Source organism: Durio zibethinus, chromosome 15 (assembly GCF_047325235.1).
Source record: "Durio zibethinus cultivar Kanyao isolate XHJ-2024 chromosome 15, ASM4732523v1, whole genome shotgun sequence".
In the NCBI taxonomy this organism is placed as follows: Eukaryota; Viridiplantae; Streptophyta; class Magnoliopsida; order Malvales; family Malvaceae; genus Durio; species Durio zibethinus.
Genome location: NC_143176.1, coordinates 3,781,098 through 3,798,637, shown reverse-complemented (window position 1 = coordinate 3,798,637; position 17,540 = coordinate 3,781,098). Strand labels below are relative to the sequence as shown.

Below are 17,540 nucleotides of genomic sequence, written 5' to 3'. Positions count from 1 at the left end.
ATTTTAAAATTATTTTTTAACATTAAAAAAATAAAATTTTAATTTAATAAAACATTCAAATTTTAATATTAAATACATTAAAATTAAAATTTTTTTAATTTCATAAAAATTAATAATATCTAAACATTTTGGAAGAAAAGAAATATTAGCTTTCAATTCATTAATATAAATATTTCATTTTCATTAATTTACAATATTAGTTTTCTATAAAATATTCATCAAAATTATTAAAATACAATTTACAAAAGAGTAATAATTTACAAAATTATCAAAATTTACAAAATTACAAAATTATGTTACTCTAATCACGTGCAAGGCAGGTGACATTGCCTTCTCGAATAAAATCCCGAAACTGGCGGGAATGCTACTCTTCTCAACTCCCCAAACCTCCTTGAAGTCCCTCCATACTCCAAAACGACACACTGAATCATGAACAACGGCTTCAACCCATGGAAGCGGCCACCACCACCGTCGTTATACCAACCACCTCCGGCAACGAAGCACCAAGCTACGGCACCGACGCCTCTCCCACCGCCGACGGAAGAAGATTTTGTTGACGAAGATGTCTTCCTTGACCACACCCTCATGGGGGAAGATGGAATCCCTAATCCTCCGGGACTTCATGGAACATCAAGCTCTCGCTTCTCGCCTTTCCAAGTGGACCCGCCCTCCTCTCTCTGATGCCTACCTCTCCCAGTCTCGTAGCGTTGGTAAGTTTAAAAAGCCAATCATTTAAAGTAAATATTTGATTTTTAAGGTTGTCGTGGAAAATTTTGAGCTTTTTTTGTGGAGTTTTAGTTTTCCAGCAATTGGAGATTGATTATGTGATTGGAGAGAGTAAAAAAGATTTGCAGCCTGATTCTTCTGGTCCCGCCGCCATTATCCGAATTTTCGGGGTTACAAGAGGAGGTATTTTAAGTGATATTTAGCTGCTAAGAATGCTAAAGAAAATTTAATATTATGTCAATTTTTGTTATTAATTTGAAAATTTTTTTATGATGAAGGCTTGCCATATTTGCATACTGATAAACAAAATCATCATTTTGATTTTATGATATCACATTTGGAAAAAAATGAAAGAAATCTCAAATTGTACATTTCATGTCAATCTGATGAATGGCTTCTATTGGTGATTTGTAGGACACAGTGTTTGTTGTCTTGTTCATGGATTTGAGCCATATTTCTACATTAGCTGCCCTCCTGTAATGGGTCCCGATGATATATCCAGTTTTCACCAAACCCTTGAGGTATTTGGTTTTACCACTTCCTTAGGTTACATTTGCATTTAATGAGTTGCTTCTTAATTATTTTAATTACATTGTTTCAGGGGAGGATGAAGGATCTGAACAGAAACAGTAAGGTACCAAAGTTTGTTAGACGAATTGAACTGGTTCAGGAAAGGAGTATTATGTATTACCAGCAACAAAAGTCTCAACCTTTTCTCAAGGTTGTAGTGTCATTGCCAACAATGGTTACTAGCTGTCGTGGTAAAATTCCTGATACTTTTCTACAGTATATATTTTTTTTGAGTTGCCTTCACTGCATGAAATGCATTTACTGTCATTGAAATTACTTTTTGTCTTTGATTTACATTTTTCCTCATGTGAACTCTTAATTATGCATATAATTGAACATCTAGAAACCTCCATGATTCTTTTTATATCTGGAGGCTTGTTAATCACTGATTATTTGCAGGCATTCTTGATAGAGGCATACAAATTGATGGACTTGGTCTGAAGAGCTTCATGACATACGAAAGCAATATTCCTTTTGCATTCGTTTCATGATTGATTGCAACATCATTGGTGGTAACTGGATTGAAATACCAGCTGGTAAATATAAGAAGACACCAAAGAATATGTCCTACTGCCAGTTGGAGTTTCATTGCTTGTAATCTCTTCTTTAGTCTATTTAAGTACATTTCAACCAGTTCATTATTGATTCTTTATCCTCCTTGTTTAATTCCCTTCCCTGTTATTGTTCTTAGGTATTCAGAGTTGATTAGCCATGCCATTGAGGGGGAATTCTCAAAGATGGCTCCATTTCGCAGATGGAGTTTTGACATTGAATGCGCCAGTCGCAAAGGTCATTTTCCCGAGCCTACCCATTATCTTGTAATTCAGGTATTCTTTCTGTGTTCAAGTCACCAATTTGATTTTGGGCAAAACTGATTGGTCATTGTTCTTCACTATTTCTGAAAAAAAATTTCATTTCATTCTAGGTGGCAAAATCTAGTTACTTTGCAAGGAGAAGATCAACCATTCATCAGGAATGTCATGACCCTTAAGTAATGCTCACCAATAGTTGGTGTTGATGTGATGTCTTTTGATACAGAAAAAGAAGTCTTGCTGGCTTGGAGGGTACTGATTTTGTCTTAAACATATCTGTTTTATTTTGCAACTTAGGCATGTACAGTATGTGCATATTACTAAATTCCTTGATAAGTGATTTTCTTTTTCTTTTCCAAGTTGTTTGAGACATTGTTTCTATACCTGTTAAGAGATTCATAAAGCAACTTCCTTATTCATCCTTGTTTCTACTCTCTTCTTCTATTCCATTTGATAAAATCATTTGCTTAGAACTGAGAAACTGCAGGAAATGCAAAAACCAGAAAACATGTGCTTTCTTAAGCCAAATATAAAGCTGCCTTTCTTCCATTCACCTAAGTACACTATAGAGATCATCAAAACATTATGAATAACTCTAAGTTTATGTCCAACATACTACTTCTTTAAGTCTCAATGGCTCTTAAGCTAATGATATGATCAATTTCCCTTTTACTGAACCTGTTCCTTGAAGAATATAGCCAATCTCACATGAAAAGAGAATTTCCATTTTGTTTACACCACTCTTGTTTAACAAGCAGGTTTTGCTTGCAGGAATTTATTCGTGAAGTGGAACCTGATATTATAATTGGATACAACATTTGCAAGTATGATTTACCATATCTTATTGAGGTAATAGAAAATCTGAACTTTTCTTTTATTCTCCATGAATGTCACTGCAGCAAAGGTTTCTATTTTGGTTTATTATTTTTGTATTTCCCTTTTACTTGTGTAGGAGTTGTATATGCTAACCTTATGTGATATAGACTGTTGCATGATTGAACCATCTAAGAACTGGTTTTGTGGTTAATAGAGAGCACAAACTTTGGGAATAGCAGAATTTCCTTTACTTGGCCGAATAGTAGGGTTCATGTAAAAAATACAACATTTTCTTCAACGTAAATGATCCATTATGCTTTCTATTGTTATAAATTCTGCTATATTTGGACTTATTTTCTGATGAAATTTTGGTACTAGCTTGTTATCTCACAATGCAATTGCAAAGAAAACCCATAACCCTCTTAAAAATAGAAAACATGAAAAACATTTCTAGAAATTCACTCGCTGGTTTACTTTAACTGTTGTACAAAATCTTTTAATTGAGTTTGTTGTTATTATGATTCAACTTTTTTGCCTGTCATAGCATAACATGATTATTGTGGGTTTTCTTGCAATTTCTGGTGTGATTTAATTCTAAATCTGTTTTCGTTATTGATGCTGGTTTACTTTACAAACAGTATGGAACTAGGGAGAGCAAAGAAGTTACTGTGGAAGGAAGAGTACAATTTGATTTGCTCCAGGTTTCACACATGCCATGTTTCTACTTCATGAGTTTGTAGTTTTATCTGAGAGTTTAGATGATTCATATTGACAGATTTTTTAATTAGCTATGTATCTTTCAATGTAGGCTATGCAAAGTGACTACAAACTAAGTTCTTATTCACTGAATTCAGTTTCAGCGCACTTTCTTTCTGAGCAGGTCAGAGTTTCTTCTTAGATTATATGCCTCCTTCCATAATTATGTCTTAATAGTCAAAATATGCATTTAGATTCTGCTAGCTGTTTCTAGTTATTAATTTATTTCCAGGGTTTGTTCTGCTCATGTGTTTACCTTTCAACATTTGTTGTTTACTTTGGTTTGCCACTTTTAGCTGAAAGTGAAACTAAAATTTTTTACTTGGCATTGCTTTTGTACAGAAAGAGAATGTCCACCATTCAATAATATCAGATCTTCAGAATGGGAATGCTGAGACCAGGAGGCGTCTTGCTGTCTATTGTTTGAAGGTGCAATTTTGGCTTGAATCTAATTTGCAAAACTTCAGCGCACGAATGCATATTGTTGCAGATTCTATTGACTTTTTTTTTTTCAAGATCCCATCAGGAATTGAGAAGCTAAAATAAACTTGATTCCATGTACTTATTGTTTACTTGACTGTCATTTTGATTGATAATTGTCAAGATGGAAACAGAGTTTGATTTTCTCCTTTCTTCACGTTTCTTCAACTCGTTGATTGCCTGAGCCACTTGAGACATTTTTTAATTTTGATAGTAGCTTGCATCTACTTGGTTTAGTAAAAAATGCTATCATTTAACATTTCCATATGACAGAGATTATTAGCTGTCTTTTGCACTATGCTTTTGCGTTTTATTAACGTACATAATATGGTGCATATGTACTGCTACTAGTATTTTGATGTTTAAGGCATGAGATGTTTGCTAATAGTTATTCCAATTTCATAACAGCTATTTTGTATGAAGACATTACAAGCATCAGCTATCCCTTCCATTCTAAAATCCTATCTCTTGATCTTAAGTTTGTAATGTTACGTAGGTCTATGACATCATCAGGCATTATATGCTACTGTTTAGAGTGCTCTGGCTGAGATGGAAGAACTTAACTTTTAAATATATGACTGAATCAGCATTCTCTTTCTTCTGTAGTTGCAGGATGCTTACCTTCCCCAGAGGCTTTTGGATAAACTCATGTTTATTTACAATTATGTGGAGATGGCACACGTCACAGGTGTCCCTATCTCTTTTCTTCTTTCTAGAGGGCAAAGCATCAAGGTTTGTTCAATTTTGCTTGTGTACATGTATCAAGTGATTAATATTCAAGATATCAAATTTAAGATCTTTGATCTATTTTTTCAGGTGCTTTCTCAACTTCTTAGGAAGTCTAAACAGAAAAACCTTGTTATTCCAAATGTCAAACAGGCTAGATCTGACCAGGGAACATATGAAGGTGCAACCGTAAGTTTTTTTTTTTTTTTTTTTTTCCAAATTTCCTTACCCTTTTAATTGTTTGCTATCTAAAACTGCAGCTACCTCATTAAAGGATACAACTGAAATTTATCATTTGGATTAAATCTGATGCAAGTGTTGGAAGCAAAGGCAGGGTTCTATGAAAAGCCAATTGCGACACTGGATTTTGCATCTTTGTATCCATCAATTATGATGGCATATAATTTATGTTGTTGCACACTGGTTATTTTTGTAAACTATTTTTGTCTTTACTCTCTTGTTTAAATGTTATTTTATGTTATTTTTAGATATGTTCTTTTTACTTGGATCAATAATTTTAGTTGAGAAGCTTTTGGGCAAATTCTGATCTTGGATGATCTTTGTGAAGGTAACACCTGAAGATGTTTGCAAACTGAACCTCCCACCAGAGTGTGTTAACAAAACTCCATCTGGTGAAACATTTGTTAAACCAAATTTGCAGAAGGTTGTATTATTTCATACAATGTGGATTTTGTTATAAATAATTATTTTCTCTATAAATAAGTAAACTTTAGACATTTTTGTTTTGTTTCCTGTTGATGAATACTACATATGCTTAACTGATTAGAAGAATGAAAATTTTCAGGGGATACTTCCAGAAATCTTGGAAGAGCTGTTAGCTGCTCGTAAACAAGCAAAAGCATACTTAAAGGTGATTACAACAATTTTCTTTTAATTGCATGTTTCTGATTCACTTTGCTATCAGTTCTATATTATGCCATCAAAATATTTGCTACTCATCTTCTCTCTTGATCACTTTTTTGCTTCCATTTTCTTTTGACATATTCTTTATATGAATCTAGGAAGCAAAGGATTCACTTGAGAAAGCTGTTTTAGATGGTCAACAGCTGGCCTTGAAGGTAGGATCATCACTGTTTTGTTATCATTTACATTCAAATGGTAATTTATTGCATTCAGGGGTATAATTAACATGTTTCTTTATCTTCTTTTCATTACTTTGATCTCTTTGATTTATTATTCTGTTTCAGATAAGTGCGAATTCTGTATATGGATTTACAGGAGCTACTGTTGGTCAGTTACCATGTTTAGAGATTTCTTCAAGTGTTACAAGCTATGGTACAATAAATAGTCTCTTATTAACAGTATTGCTTGATTAATTTTCGTTCTCTATTTATGAATAAATTAAAATGTGTTATCCTACTTTTTTTTTAATTTAACATATTGGTTACCTTGTAAAGGTCGACAAATGATTGAGCACACCAAAATACTTGTTGAAGATAGATTCACAGTGCTAGGAGGCTATGAACACAATGCTGAGGTAAGTCATCTCAAAACCTCTAGTTGTAATGTTTTATTGTTGAAGGCTTATATTTGTAATGCTGTATACCCATATGCTTGATGCAATATATGAATCAAAATGAACTGTTAATGAGGTTAAACATTTGGTTAATGGTTTAAAGCTGGAATCTTAAGGGTTTTCTATTTGAAAACTTTCTGCGATTCAGATGCACTCATCACATGGATCATCTTTTTCTGTCCTATATCATCTATTTTGAAATTTCCCCAAGGTTGGTTTGTCTTAAATGGTGTTTGGTAATTTCACTTTCTTTCTTGGCAAGGGGATTAGACTCATTTGGGCATGCATGTATACCTTGATTGTTGCTTGATTGCCTTGTTTCACATTATTGTTATGGATACTGTGGGAGAGGGAGAACTAACAATTTTTACGATCAGATTATATATGGGGACACAGATTCAGTAATGGTACAATTTGGCGAGCCTGATGTTGAAGTGGCAATGAACTTGGGGAGAGAAGCTGCAGAATACATTAGTGGAACTTTCACAAAAGTACATCTTTTCTTATTTTAACCAGTGTTTCATCTTCTTTTGTATACAATTGAAGAAAGCCCAGGCAGGCTAGAGTTCAGATAGGAAGTGGAAGTGCTTTGCCACTGGTTGAACCTTAACTTATAGCACTTGGGTAAAATTTCAGGTCATCTTTGAACTTGAATCTTGATGTACGATGAAGGTTACCATTTGGGACCATGGATACTGTTAATTTCATTTAAAGAAATAGTAGCAAATTATTACTTGAAACATATTTTTGTACTTTTGTCAACCTCTATTTTACTTGCTTGGTATTAGTTTATCTGTTATTAACATTGTCTTCTTTTCTTGTTCTTTTTCCTTTTTTCTGGATGGGCTTTACTTATTTTTTAGCCCATCAAACTGGAGTTCGAGAAGGTTTATTATCCATATCTTCTGATTAGTAAGAAAAGATATGCTGGTTTATTTTGGACAAATCCACAAAAGTTTGACAAAATGGACACCAAAGGTAAACAAGAAGTTTCTCAACTATGTGAGCTTCTGGAAATTTTGGTGAACTTAACTACTAATTCATCATTTATCATGAACAGGCATTGAAACTGTTCGAAGAGATAATTGTTTATTGGTCAAAAACCTTGTAAATGAATGCCTCCACAAAATATTGATCGATAGAGACATTCCTAGTGCAGTTCAGTATGTCAAGAATACCATTTCAGATCTTCTCATGAATTGTATGGATTTATCACTTTTGGTTATTACTAAGGTTAGACAAATATCCTGTATTCCTGGTTCAAGGTGCTTTAGTCATTGGCCTGCCTTTAGAAGTTTTGTTGATTCTTGGCATAAATCTGTGCCAGTCATTGTATTTTAGCTTTGTTCCTGCCCCTACATAACAGGTTCTGACAAAAACTGGAGATGATTATGAGGTAAAAGCTGCTTATGTTGAACTTGCTGAACGTATGCACAAGGTTGGTATTTTGCTTTTTCTTTTTACATTTTCAGCATGCTACGTATAATATATGTTTAGGGGAACCTCATTATTATAATACATGGATATGATGTTAGTGTTATCTTCTGGGTGATTTGTATTTGATTTCTTTAGATATTGGTAAAACAGTCAATATTGCATGTACTTAGCGTAAATTTCATGCTGAGTATGCGGTATGCTTTTTATCATTTATTGCTAGATAATTGTTAAGATGCCATAGTGATTGGTGATTTTTTTTTTCATTTTCCAAATGATATAACGTGCTGTTGTTGCCTTCACTAGATGCCAGTAATATAGGTCTTCTTCTAAGGCCGCCATTTCATATCTTCTCTAAAAGGATGATGATTTTAGAGCACTAGGATGATTTTTTTTAATCTATAATTGACAGCGAGATGCTGCTACTGCTCCAAATGTTGGGGATCGGGTGCCTTATGTCATTATAAAAGCTGCAAAAGGTGCCAAGGTAATCTTGTTGGCAATTTTTTCTTTAAAAAAATTATTTCTTTTATCTTGCTAATGATTATATTATTTGTATTCTGGTATAAAATATCGTCCATGAAATCCAGGCTTATGAGAGGTCAGAAGATTCAATCTATGTGCTAGAAAATAACATCCCCATAGATCCTCAATACTACCTTGAAAATCAAATTAGCAAGGTTAGTTTGATGTTTAATACTCTCCATTTTAGTTATAAAAAACTTATTCCTTCTTTAACAATAGTGTTAATGCAACTGCCACTTTTAAGAATTTTTTAGCACATTTTGAAGAACGCCAGCAAGGAACTTCTCCATGGAAGTCACACAAGATCTATTTCCATCTCAACTCCTTCAAACAGTGGAATAATGAGATTTGCAAAGAAACAACTTAGTTGCATTGGCTGCAAAGCAGTAATTAGGTATGAATCTGATTTCCTGTATGTTTTAGTTGTATATTTAATGGATTAATAAGTTCTAGCAAATTCTTTTTAAGAATTTGAAGGTTCTTAATTTGATGAACTTTGTTCTTTGATTACCATTTCTTAAGATAACCTTGGTCTCAATTTGAATGACTCTGTGCTTCATAGGCTAGGTTTACCATGCTATTTTCTTTGAATTCCTTATGGAAGAGTGAATAGTCTGAATACTTAGTAATGTGGAGGTTATCTTCTTCTGTGGGTTAGAAACAGACTTTGCTTCGCCTTTCTTTTCCGTACACGCTTAATTGGTTTTCCCTTACAGTGAATCTAGGTTAGTTTGGCTTCATTATTTTCCTCTCTCCCTCTCTCTCTCTCTCTCTCTCACACACACACACACACACACACATTTTCACTCTGAAACCTAATCAGAGAAATATAATCAAACCAGAACAGCCCTTCAGGGAGTCTTCAAATACCAAACATGTATTGGTAAATATATAGGTGTAAAAATTCTTTAGAACTATCTGCAATAACTTTAAAGAGGCCACCTACATATAGCCATAAAGATTACTGCACAAGCATGCAAACGCTTGATATATCTTGCCTGTATAGATACCAATGTATTTTTCTGCAAGGAGTCTAATGTTACACCATTGGGGTTTTCCCTCAGCAATACAGATTGAACACTGTTCACACTGCAAGGGAAGAAAGGCAGAACTTTACTATAAAACAGTTTCTTAAGGTGGGCATCTTTTCCCTTATTGCTTTTCTGATATGAAATAACATTATTTACCACTGGAGTAACCAAGGTCTTTTGACGTTACAATATTATGGAATGACTGCAGTGTCGGAGCTAGAGGAGCTTTTTGGGCTGCTGTGGACACAGTGCCAAGAGTGCCAAGGCTCTCTTCACCAGGATGTGCTCTGCACTAGGTTTTACCATCTCCTTTCTCTCTGTGCTTTGTGATTAACAATGTTAATGCTGTTTTAGGTAGACTTTTTATTCTTGAAACTACTTATCAGTAAAATTGGGACTCCTAGAATGGCATACGTAATGCATTAGTATAGTGCACATATAAAACACCAACACCGGACCGTGCCTATTGTGTGATTTCATTTCCTCCTAGTCCTTTCTCTTTTTTATTCTAGTTATAAACATATGCTTCATCATGTTTGCAGTCGGGATTGTCCAATATTTTACCGGAGAAAGAAAGCACAGAAAGATATGGTAGAAGCCAAGCGACAGTTAGATAGATGGAACTTTCAAGTCTCTTTAACACAGGCAGATTTACAATGGGGGCATATGCTCCTCAAGTTTTCAACATTTACAGATTTTGTCTTGTGAAATCTCGAGCAATGTAAGCATTTTCCAAGTTGCTTTTCAATTTTCATTCCATTTCAATACAGTCAGGGAGCATACTATTATTTCTTCATTGAGGCTCACTCCAAGTAATGTTAGTGTAAATTGTTTTGTTACAGTGCCATTATTAGATGTACAAAAATGCCATTTTCAAATTTCCAATGCTTCACTTGACTAAAAGTATTGAAGCCCAAGAAAGAGAAACCCACAAACCTATTATTGGCTCTAGGGTATAGTTTTGCTCATTAAAGAAAAAGGCCTACATTAGGTTGCAACCCCCATTTAGCAGTCAACATTGGGACCAAACATCTATCGCTTTCACTCTTATCTGTCACTTTCACTCTTTTTTACTCTTTTCAGAATCATCAGTCCATGGCTAGTTGGCAACTAATTCAACGGCTAACTTTATGACATGGCTGTTCAGATGACTTGACAAGTTGAGCCATCTTCTTTATTTTCATTTACGCAAAGAGGTAAAGTTGAAAATTTTAGTAAATCTGTTCACATTCTCCATCGGTTACTAATAATGGACATCTCTCATATACTTCCCCTAACATGACCACCATGATATCTTATTCATGATATAGAAGTATGATATTCAAAAAAAAAAAAAAAAAAATCAGCCCCCCACAACTACTTCCATGCCTGAAAAGCACTCAAGTTGCTCACCAGATCACACCCACCAGGCACCAGACCACCCTCTTCTAATCCCTTTGCCACTCTTGCCGGTAAAGACATAACAGTTACTTTCCTTTTCTAGTCTCATGGCACCATTTAACAGTTATTTCACCTAATATGAGATTAAAAGTCATATAGCTTTTTACTCTTCATTTTTCCTATCATACTTTAGTCGATAAGCATCCAAAATGCTTCAAAATGAACATGGATTAGAGAATAATACTGTTTAAATGCAGGGAGAAACTAACCAAATATATCTGTTGTCTCTAATTCGGAAACTATGTAAAAAAGGCTGCATAACTCACTATTCAATCCTAGTCTGCAGTAGGCAATGGACCCTAATGTGCACCAAACAACATTAAAATAAACCCAATGTAGTTAAAAGAAAAGAGGCACAGTAGTTTAGCAGCTTAAATGTTTTAACTGCAAGCACAGGAATTCAATGAGCAGGCCATCGTTTAATCCTCCAACCAGACAAAAATCTATGGCTGTTCACTTTAGATAGAGAAAACGAGGCAAAGAACTCATGTGGAGATACAAGGTATAAGGCCAAACACCAAATGGCCCAGTCTCAAAGAAATTTCCCCATCAAGACAACACGAAGAACAACCTCTCTTCATCTACAACCCTCCTTCAATCCTATCAAACAAAGCTTGCATAGATCAAAAACCAGTACTAAAAAGGTCCCAGTTGAAATGACTGTACATTCTCTTGTTGAAATAGGCACCAAAGGCAATTTGGGATCCTTGGTGATGCAGGAGATTGAGTACTTCGGACGGTTTGAACTGAGCTGCCGAGATAGCTCAAAGAAGCCTCATTCCAATGTTAGAGATGATGCTTCCTCTAGTAGTCAATCCAGACGTAATGTTGGGCCTGTTGTAGCAACTCAGAGGAAGAAAAAGAGGGAGGCAGCGGCAAGCTACTATCACAGATATGTTCTAAGGTGGAAATCTCAGAGAACAGGCCAGATGGGATTTCAGGTTTCAGTTATAGGAACCTGAAATCTGATGTGAAGAAGTTGCAGGTCTAGACAATGCTCTGGGAAAGCTTAGAGAATCCAAGCTTCTTGAGACGATGTGTTATAGGGCTTGCCCATGCTCTATCTGGATTCCCACACTTTATGTCCACAACTTCAACAATTTTAGATACCTTTTTGTCACTTTTCTGTCTGCTAGGAGTTCTATCTAAAGCAATATTATCGGAGCCAAGCATTGGAATCTGATGGATATTTTTATGGAAGCTTTTCGTCTTCTGGGCAGTTTGAGGGCTTTTATAACTCATGCTGTTGCTACTGCCACTGGTGCTTGCTCCATCCAATGATTTCCTCCGCTGTAGTCTTTTAGGAGCAGCAGAACCACAGGCAACTGATGCAGGAATTGTCTGAGGATTGTGTATTAAAGATACAGGTGTTTGTGGTGCCGATTTAATGGAGTCCAGTTCCCTTGTCATCAGGGAACTGATTGTCCCGGTAGTCCCTACCTTAATCGATCCTCCACCGCCCTTGATAGCTTCTAGTTTTTGAACCATGTTTCCTCTATTTTTAGTCAGAATCTGAGCTGATAATAGTGTTAGCCTTTCAAAGCCTGTTTTGCTAGATATTGCAACGAAAGAAGTCCAAGAGCCTGTCACCCAACAACAACTAATGAATCAACAAAGGAATTATACTACAAATTTCAGTCTGTATGCAGCTCATATTCTTCAAATTTAAGTAACCCATTTCCTCATAAGTATCTCAGTATTCAACAAGTAGAAAGCTACAGATATTAGTTCTTCAAAGAACTAGAGCTTGAGGGTTCTCCATTCAAGCTTTAAAGCTAAGTTCAAAGCAAATTAAACCAGAAAATCTATATCCATAGTTATAAAGACCAAAACAAAAAAAAACAAAAAAAAAAAAAAAGACAGCAAACCCATGACTCGTAAGAACTGAAAAGAAATTTTCCAGTTCTTTAACCATAATGAATTGAGTGCTACCCCCATGAAAATTTCATCTCATTTAGTTCTTGAAATATGAATAGAAAACTGCAGATTGGGATTCTGAATCAACCTTTTGAGCAATTAATCTTCAAACCAGTTTCCAGATTTTGATTCAAATCCCATTACAAAATCAAAACCGTGAACCAAAAGAAAACATTGATCCCAACAAGAATCAAGCAGAAACAGCACCAAATCCTGAAGAAACATTATCCAAATAAATCAAACCAGAAAGTAAGAAAATATACCAAACACCAGGCAACCAATAACCAACAAGTCATGGAATCCAAAAAAAAAAAAATCATCAATCTTTCAAGATATTCAACATCACAATAGAACTTCCAACTACCAGTAATCATTCCACATTTACATCAGACCCCAACAAGTTAAACACTTTAACAGATCATAAAAGACTGAAATTAAAAAGCTTACCACTTTATAACAAGTACATTAGTGTGTGGACTCCATCATGTTGAAGGTGATGCATTCAACTGAATCTGAACCCAACACAATTTAAAAAAACAAAACAAAACCCACCAAGTTTTCAAGAGTTTGAGAGTAAAATCTTTGAAAATTTTTGCAAGTAAAATTCTAACTTGTGTTTTTTATTATGTCAACTTCAGAACCATATATAATCTTCTTTGCATTTGTAATCTAACTTTTAGCAAAAGTTATTGTCTTATTCGTGTCTTGTCAGACCATTCAACCTACACCAATCATAGTGCACTAAACTCTGACTCATAAACGATGTTTCAATAACCAATGGTAGTTTGCCACGTATAAAATATTGATATTCTAAACTTTGGATAACGATATTTTAATACAAATTGATATGATAGCAGAGGGATAACTTATAAAAAAAGATTTATATTTTTTATATTTTTATATTTTTATATTTTTTTAATCACTAATTTTAATAAATTCAAAAATAAATTTAAATATATTTTTTATTTATCTCTCTCAGATCTATTAAATTTAATGATTAAAAAATATAAAATTAAAATATTTTATATCAATGTAAATTAATCTTGATGCATTCTGAATTAAAAATAAAATTGATTTTTTACCCTAAAATATTGACTTTAATAAAAAAAAAAAAAAGTATCAAAACCATTTTTTTCCTTGAGTGCAAGCCTAGATTCATGCTATCATTGCCAGAGAAAAACAAAGACTTTACCTATGATTTAGAATAAAAAATATATTTTTTTATATGAAGGATTCATAATCTGAAAATAAAATTTATAAATATTGAAATTTAAACTTTAAATCTGTTAAATATATTATTTTTTAAACTGTAACTGCATCTGCTAACGGATAATTAAATTGTAAGAATGTAAAGCTAGGTTACAAGTATAAAATTGTGTTAAAAACAACCTTGATTTTATTAAAAGCCAGAGTCAGACCAAATGTTATGTGGAAAATACAAAGATATAGAAATATTTGGCTCAATTTTAATTTTTGGCCGAGAGAAATTTTTGACTCGTTCAATAAAGGAAAACATTAAATAAGAAAATGAAATTTCATGGCTCAATTTTGCTGCATGTATTTAAAAAAAAAAAAAAAAGGTCCGTGGGCCATGTTTTCGATTGGGGCTTTGGGACTGTGAATTTATGATTGGCCTGATTTGCTTAGTCATGGATTGTGAAACCCATTCAAGATCCATAAAATTGGGAAACTCTCACAGCTCCCAAGCCCAATGATGGAATCGGTATTTGTCTAAATTTTTCAAAAACAATAATAACAAAATTAAATCCTTTATCCCACAACTCAAAAAAATATTTTATATTAGATCATAATTTTAAAATTTTTTTGCATTATTCATTTCTAAGCCTTTCATGGGCAAGAAAATAGGGAATGCCAAGTGTAGTATTTTTTAAGTAAATAATTATCCATTTGTGTCAATTTAATAGAATTAATTAAATTTGATAATTAGTGTTATCGTATTGTATTTTGTATCATATGCGATTTCAGACATAATATAAATAATTTTGACACAAACATAATACAAATACTCAAATAATATAAATAATTTAAACACAAATACGAAATATTTATTATACATATTACACACGATATGATATAATTAATACATTTAAAATTAAATTATATCAAATAAACACAAAATGATACAATACAATTAATACGATTATATATGAATAATACGATTAGATACAATTAATTACCTAAATAATACAATATAACATTACACAATTAACATTATTATATATGAATAATACGATTAGAATTATTAATCTATTTATTTAAATAAAAATATCATTTAAATTAGTATTTAAACTAAAAATTATTTAAAAATTAAATATTTATAACCTATTTAAATACCAAAATGATATAATAAATATAATTATTAATTTATTTTTTAAATAAATTAAAATAATTTTTAAATTCTTTTTATGTTATACATAATGTCATGTTTTAAACATGTAATTACTATTTAACACAAACACAATAAGAATAATATCATATTTTAATTATATCAATACGATTAAGACACAAAATATGACTACATTAAACTTATAAAAAAAAATTTTGTATTATTTTTATGTCATGCTATTGTATCGTGTATAAAATTATCGAATTTAAAATTAACAATTTATTATTTTCAAAATAAAAAATGAGATTCAATTCTATGTACTTACTGATAACTTTTTTGATACTTCATAGTTTAGACGAAAGCATTACTCCATTTCAATATTATGGCATACAGTAAATCTCAATGAAGATTTATATTAAATTTATAAATTATTTATTAAATAAAATTATTGACAGTAAAAATTAAATTTAAATCTTACATACGAAATATTAATCTTATCAATTCACGTCAACCAACTATGTCGGCAATTTATTGGTAACTTTAAGAAGGCAGTTGCAAATACAAACGGGAAAGTAGCACGTCCATGGATACCCCCAAACATTATAAAATAAGAAATTTTGAAGAAAAATTTTGCTGGACATCATTTCCATAAAAAAAAAATTGATAAGTTCATCGATAGTATATTTTATATTATAAGTAGACATTTCAAAAAATATCTTAGATGATAAGATTTCGGTTATTCCATGAATATATATTCTATATCTTCAACTCGATCTTTTTTAAAACAAATTGAAAGATTATAAGTTAGAAAGCTTAAAATCATTAATTAAAGCATATGTTAAAAGGATTTAGTATTTGATAATTATCGATATAAATTTTTAATTTCATAAAGGAATTAACATATATTTCATTTTTATTTTTAATTATTTTTATTTTTTAAATATAATTTAAGAAATATACGTCATATTTTTAATTTTATTTGTAAAATTTTAAAATTTTATTATCAATAATATTAACATTATTATATAAATCACACGTAAGAAAATTAAATCTTAAGGTAATATTAAGTAAGTTTTTCGTTCAAAAGTGAAGCAAAGGTAATTTTTATAAATTTATTAAGTTGATGTAAATAAATTTATTTAAATTAATTAAAAATATATATATCGAACGAAATCTAAAAATTCATTTATCATTAAAAAAAATATTAAATAAATTTGAAGTTAAGACAAGAGAATATAAACCTTGAAGAATTTATGACAATTACAAAATCAAATTCTTCTTTAAATGTTGCTACACCTTGGGTTCTTATCATTCATTCCTAAAAATTTTGTACTTTAATAACAAAAAAACATAAGATTACTTGCATTAAGTTTTGGTAGGTTTACAATAAGGAAAAACATATTTTTAATGACATTTTTCATATTTCCTATAATAAGTTGTTACCTAAATTTGCTACATTGACCTTCCATGTAATAAAAGTAATTCACTTGAGGTTTTGTAATTCTTTAAAAAAAAAAAAAATTTTGAGGTTTTGTAATTCATATATGTTCTGATTTAGCTATTTTTAGGTTTAAATTTATTGGAAAAAATTTTATCTTTACTATTTAAAAAATATTTCCATTATTTTATCCATTGGTTAATAATGCACTTTTTACCTAGATTTATGGTTGATATTTACTGATTTTAAGTTTAATACAAAAATAAATAAAAATTAATTAAAAAATGATTTGAACAATTATTAAAAAAGAATTTCCAGTTATTGTATTTTGCACAAAATTATACTGTAAAGAGGGTTTGTTAGCAAACATTAAACTTTTAAAGTATAATTTATCAAAAAAAAAAAAAAGATGATACCATGCAATAAATTTTTTAATAAATTATATTTTAATAAAATATCAAAGTATAATTTTTTATTTGATTTTTATTTGGTAATAGTGTCTAATAAAAAACCATCCCTCTTATACTATAAATTAAGGATTTGATCTTTCTAATTTTTTTTAAATTTATATTTGATACATTATTAGTAAATAAGATAATATTAATTTATTTATATATATACAAAAATTATCAATATTATATCAAAAATTAATTAATTAATAAAATAATATTATTTGATTTATTTTATTAATAAAATAATATCATTTAATTAATTAATAATATATAAAAATTTTTATTATTTTAAAAATTAAAACGTATTATCCACACAAAATTAAAGTCAAGTCAACAAAGAAATGCCAATGATTAGTTACAATAATTTTAGGAAAAAAAAAAAGCTCAACCAACAACCCTAATGAATTTCAACCCTAAAGTTTCTACAAACAAAAGTGGTTTTTTTTTTTTCCCTTATCTCTTGATGATGAATCATTTGTTATGACATGTTTAAAGGGTCCCATATGATTAAAAATTATGGTCCCATATTTCTC

General features: G+C 31.4%; 2 protein-coding genes and 1 pseudogene across 3 annotated transcripts; 2 read left to right on the top strand and 1 right to left on the bottom strand.

Moving 5' to 3' along the window:
• The first annotated feature begins 281 nt into the window (after positions 1-281).
• LOC111301618 (DNA polymerase delta catalytic subunit-like) lies at positions 282-11,674 on the top strand (annotated as a pseudogene). The gene is made up of 31 exons (XR_016328063.1): positions 282-710; positions 799-909; positions 1,141-1,247; positions 1,328-1,487; positions 1,696-1,890; positions 1,988-2,134; positions 2,222-2,360; positions 2,880-2,957; positions 3,139-3,220; positions 3,556-3,625; positions 3,733-3,804; positions 4,023-4,109; positions 4,767-4,892; positions 4,977-5,075; positions 5,455-5,550; positions 5,692-5,757; positions 5,909-5,965; positions 6,095-6,182; positions 6,305-6,384; positions 6,801-6,914; positions 7,287-7,401; positions 7,484-7,656; positions 7,790-7,861; positions 8,270-8,344; positions 8,448-8,537; positions 8,637-8,776; positions 9,447-9,518; positions 9,622-9,709; positions 9,956-10,134; positions 10,497-10,609; positions 11,538-11,674. The product of XR_016328063.1 is annotated as a DNA polymerase delta catalytic subunit-like (transcript).
• Positions 10,674-11,815, top strand: LOC149514537 (uncharacterized). The gene has a single exon (XM_089744409.1). The coding sequence runs from the start codon at positions 11,375-11,377 to the stop codon at positions 11,813-11,815; it is 441 nt and encodes a 146-aa protein (XP_089600535.1). The 5' UTR covers positions 10,674-11,374.
• On the bottom strand, positions 11,174-12,341 carry LOC111302272 (hexon). The gene has a single exon (XM_022898203.2). It carries the CDS (start codon positions 12,339-12,341, stop codon positions 11,841-11,843), a length of 501 nt encoding a protein of 166 aa, XP_022753938.2. The 3' UTR covers positions 11,174-11,840.
• Positions 12,342-17,540: the final 5,199 nt, after the last annotated feature.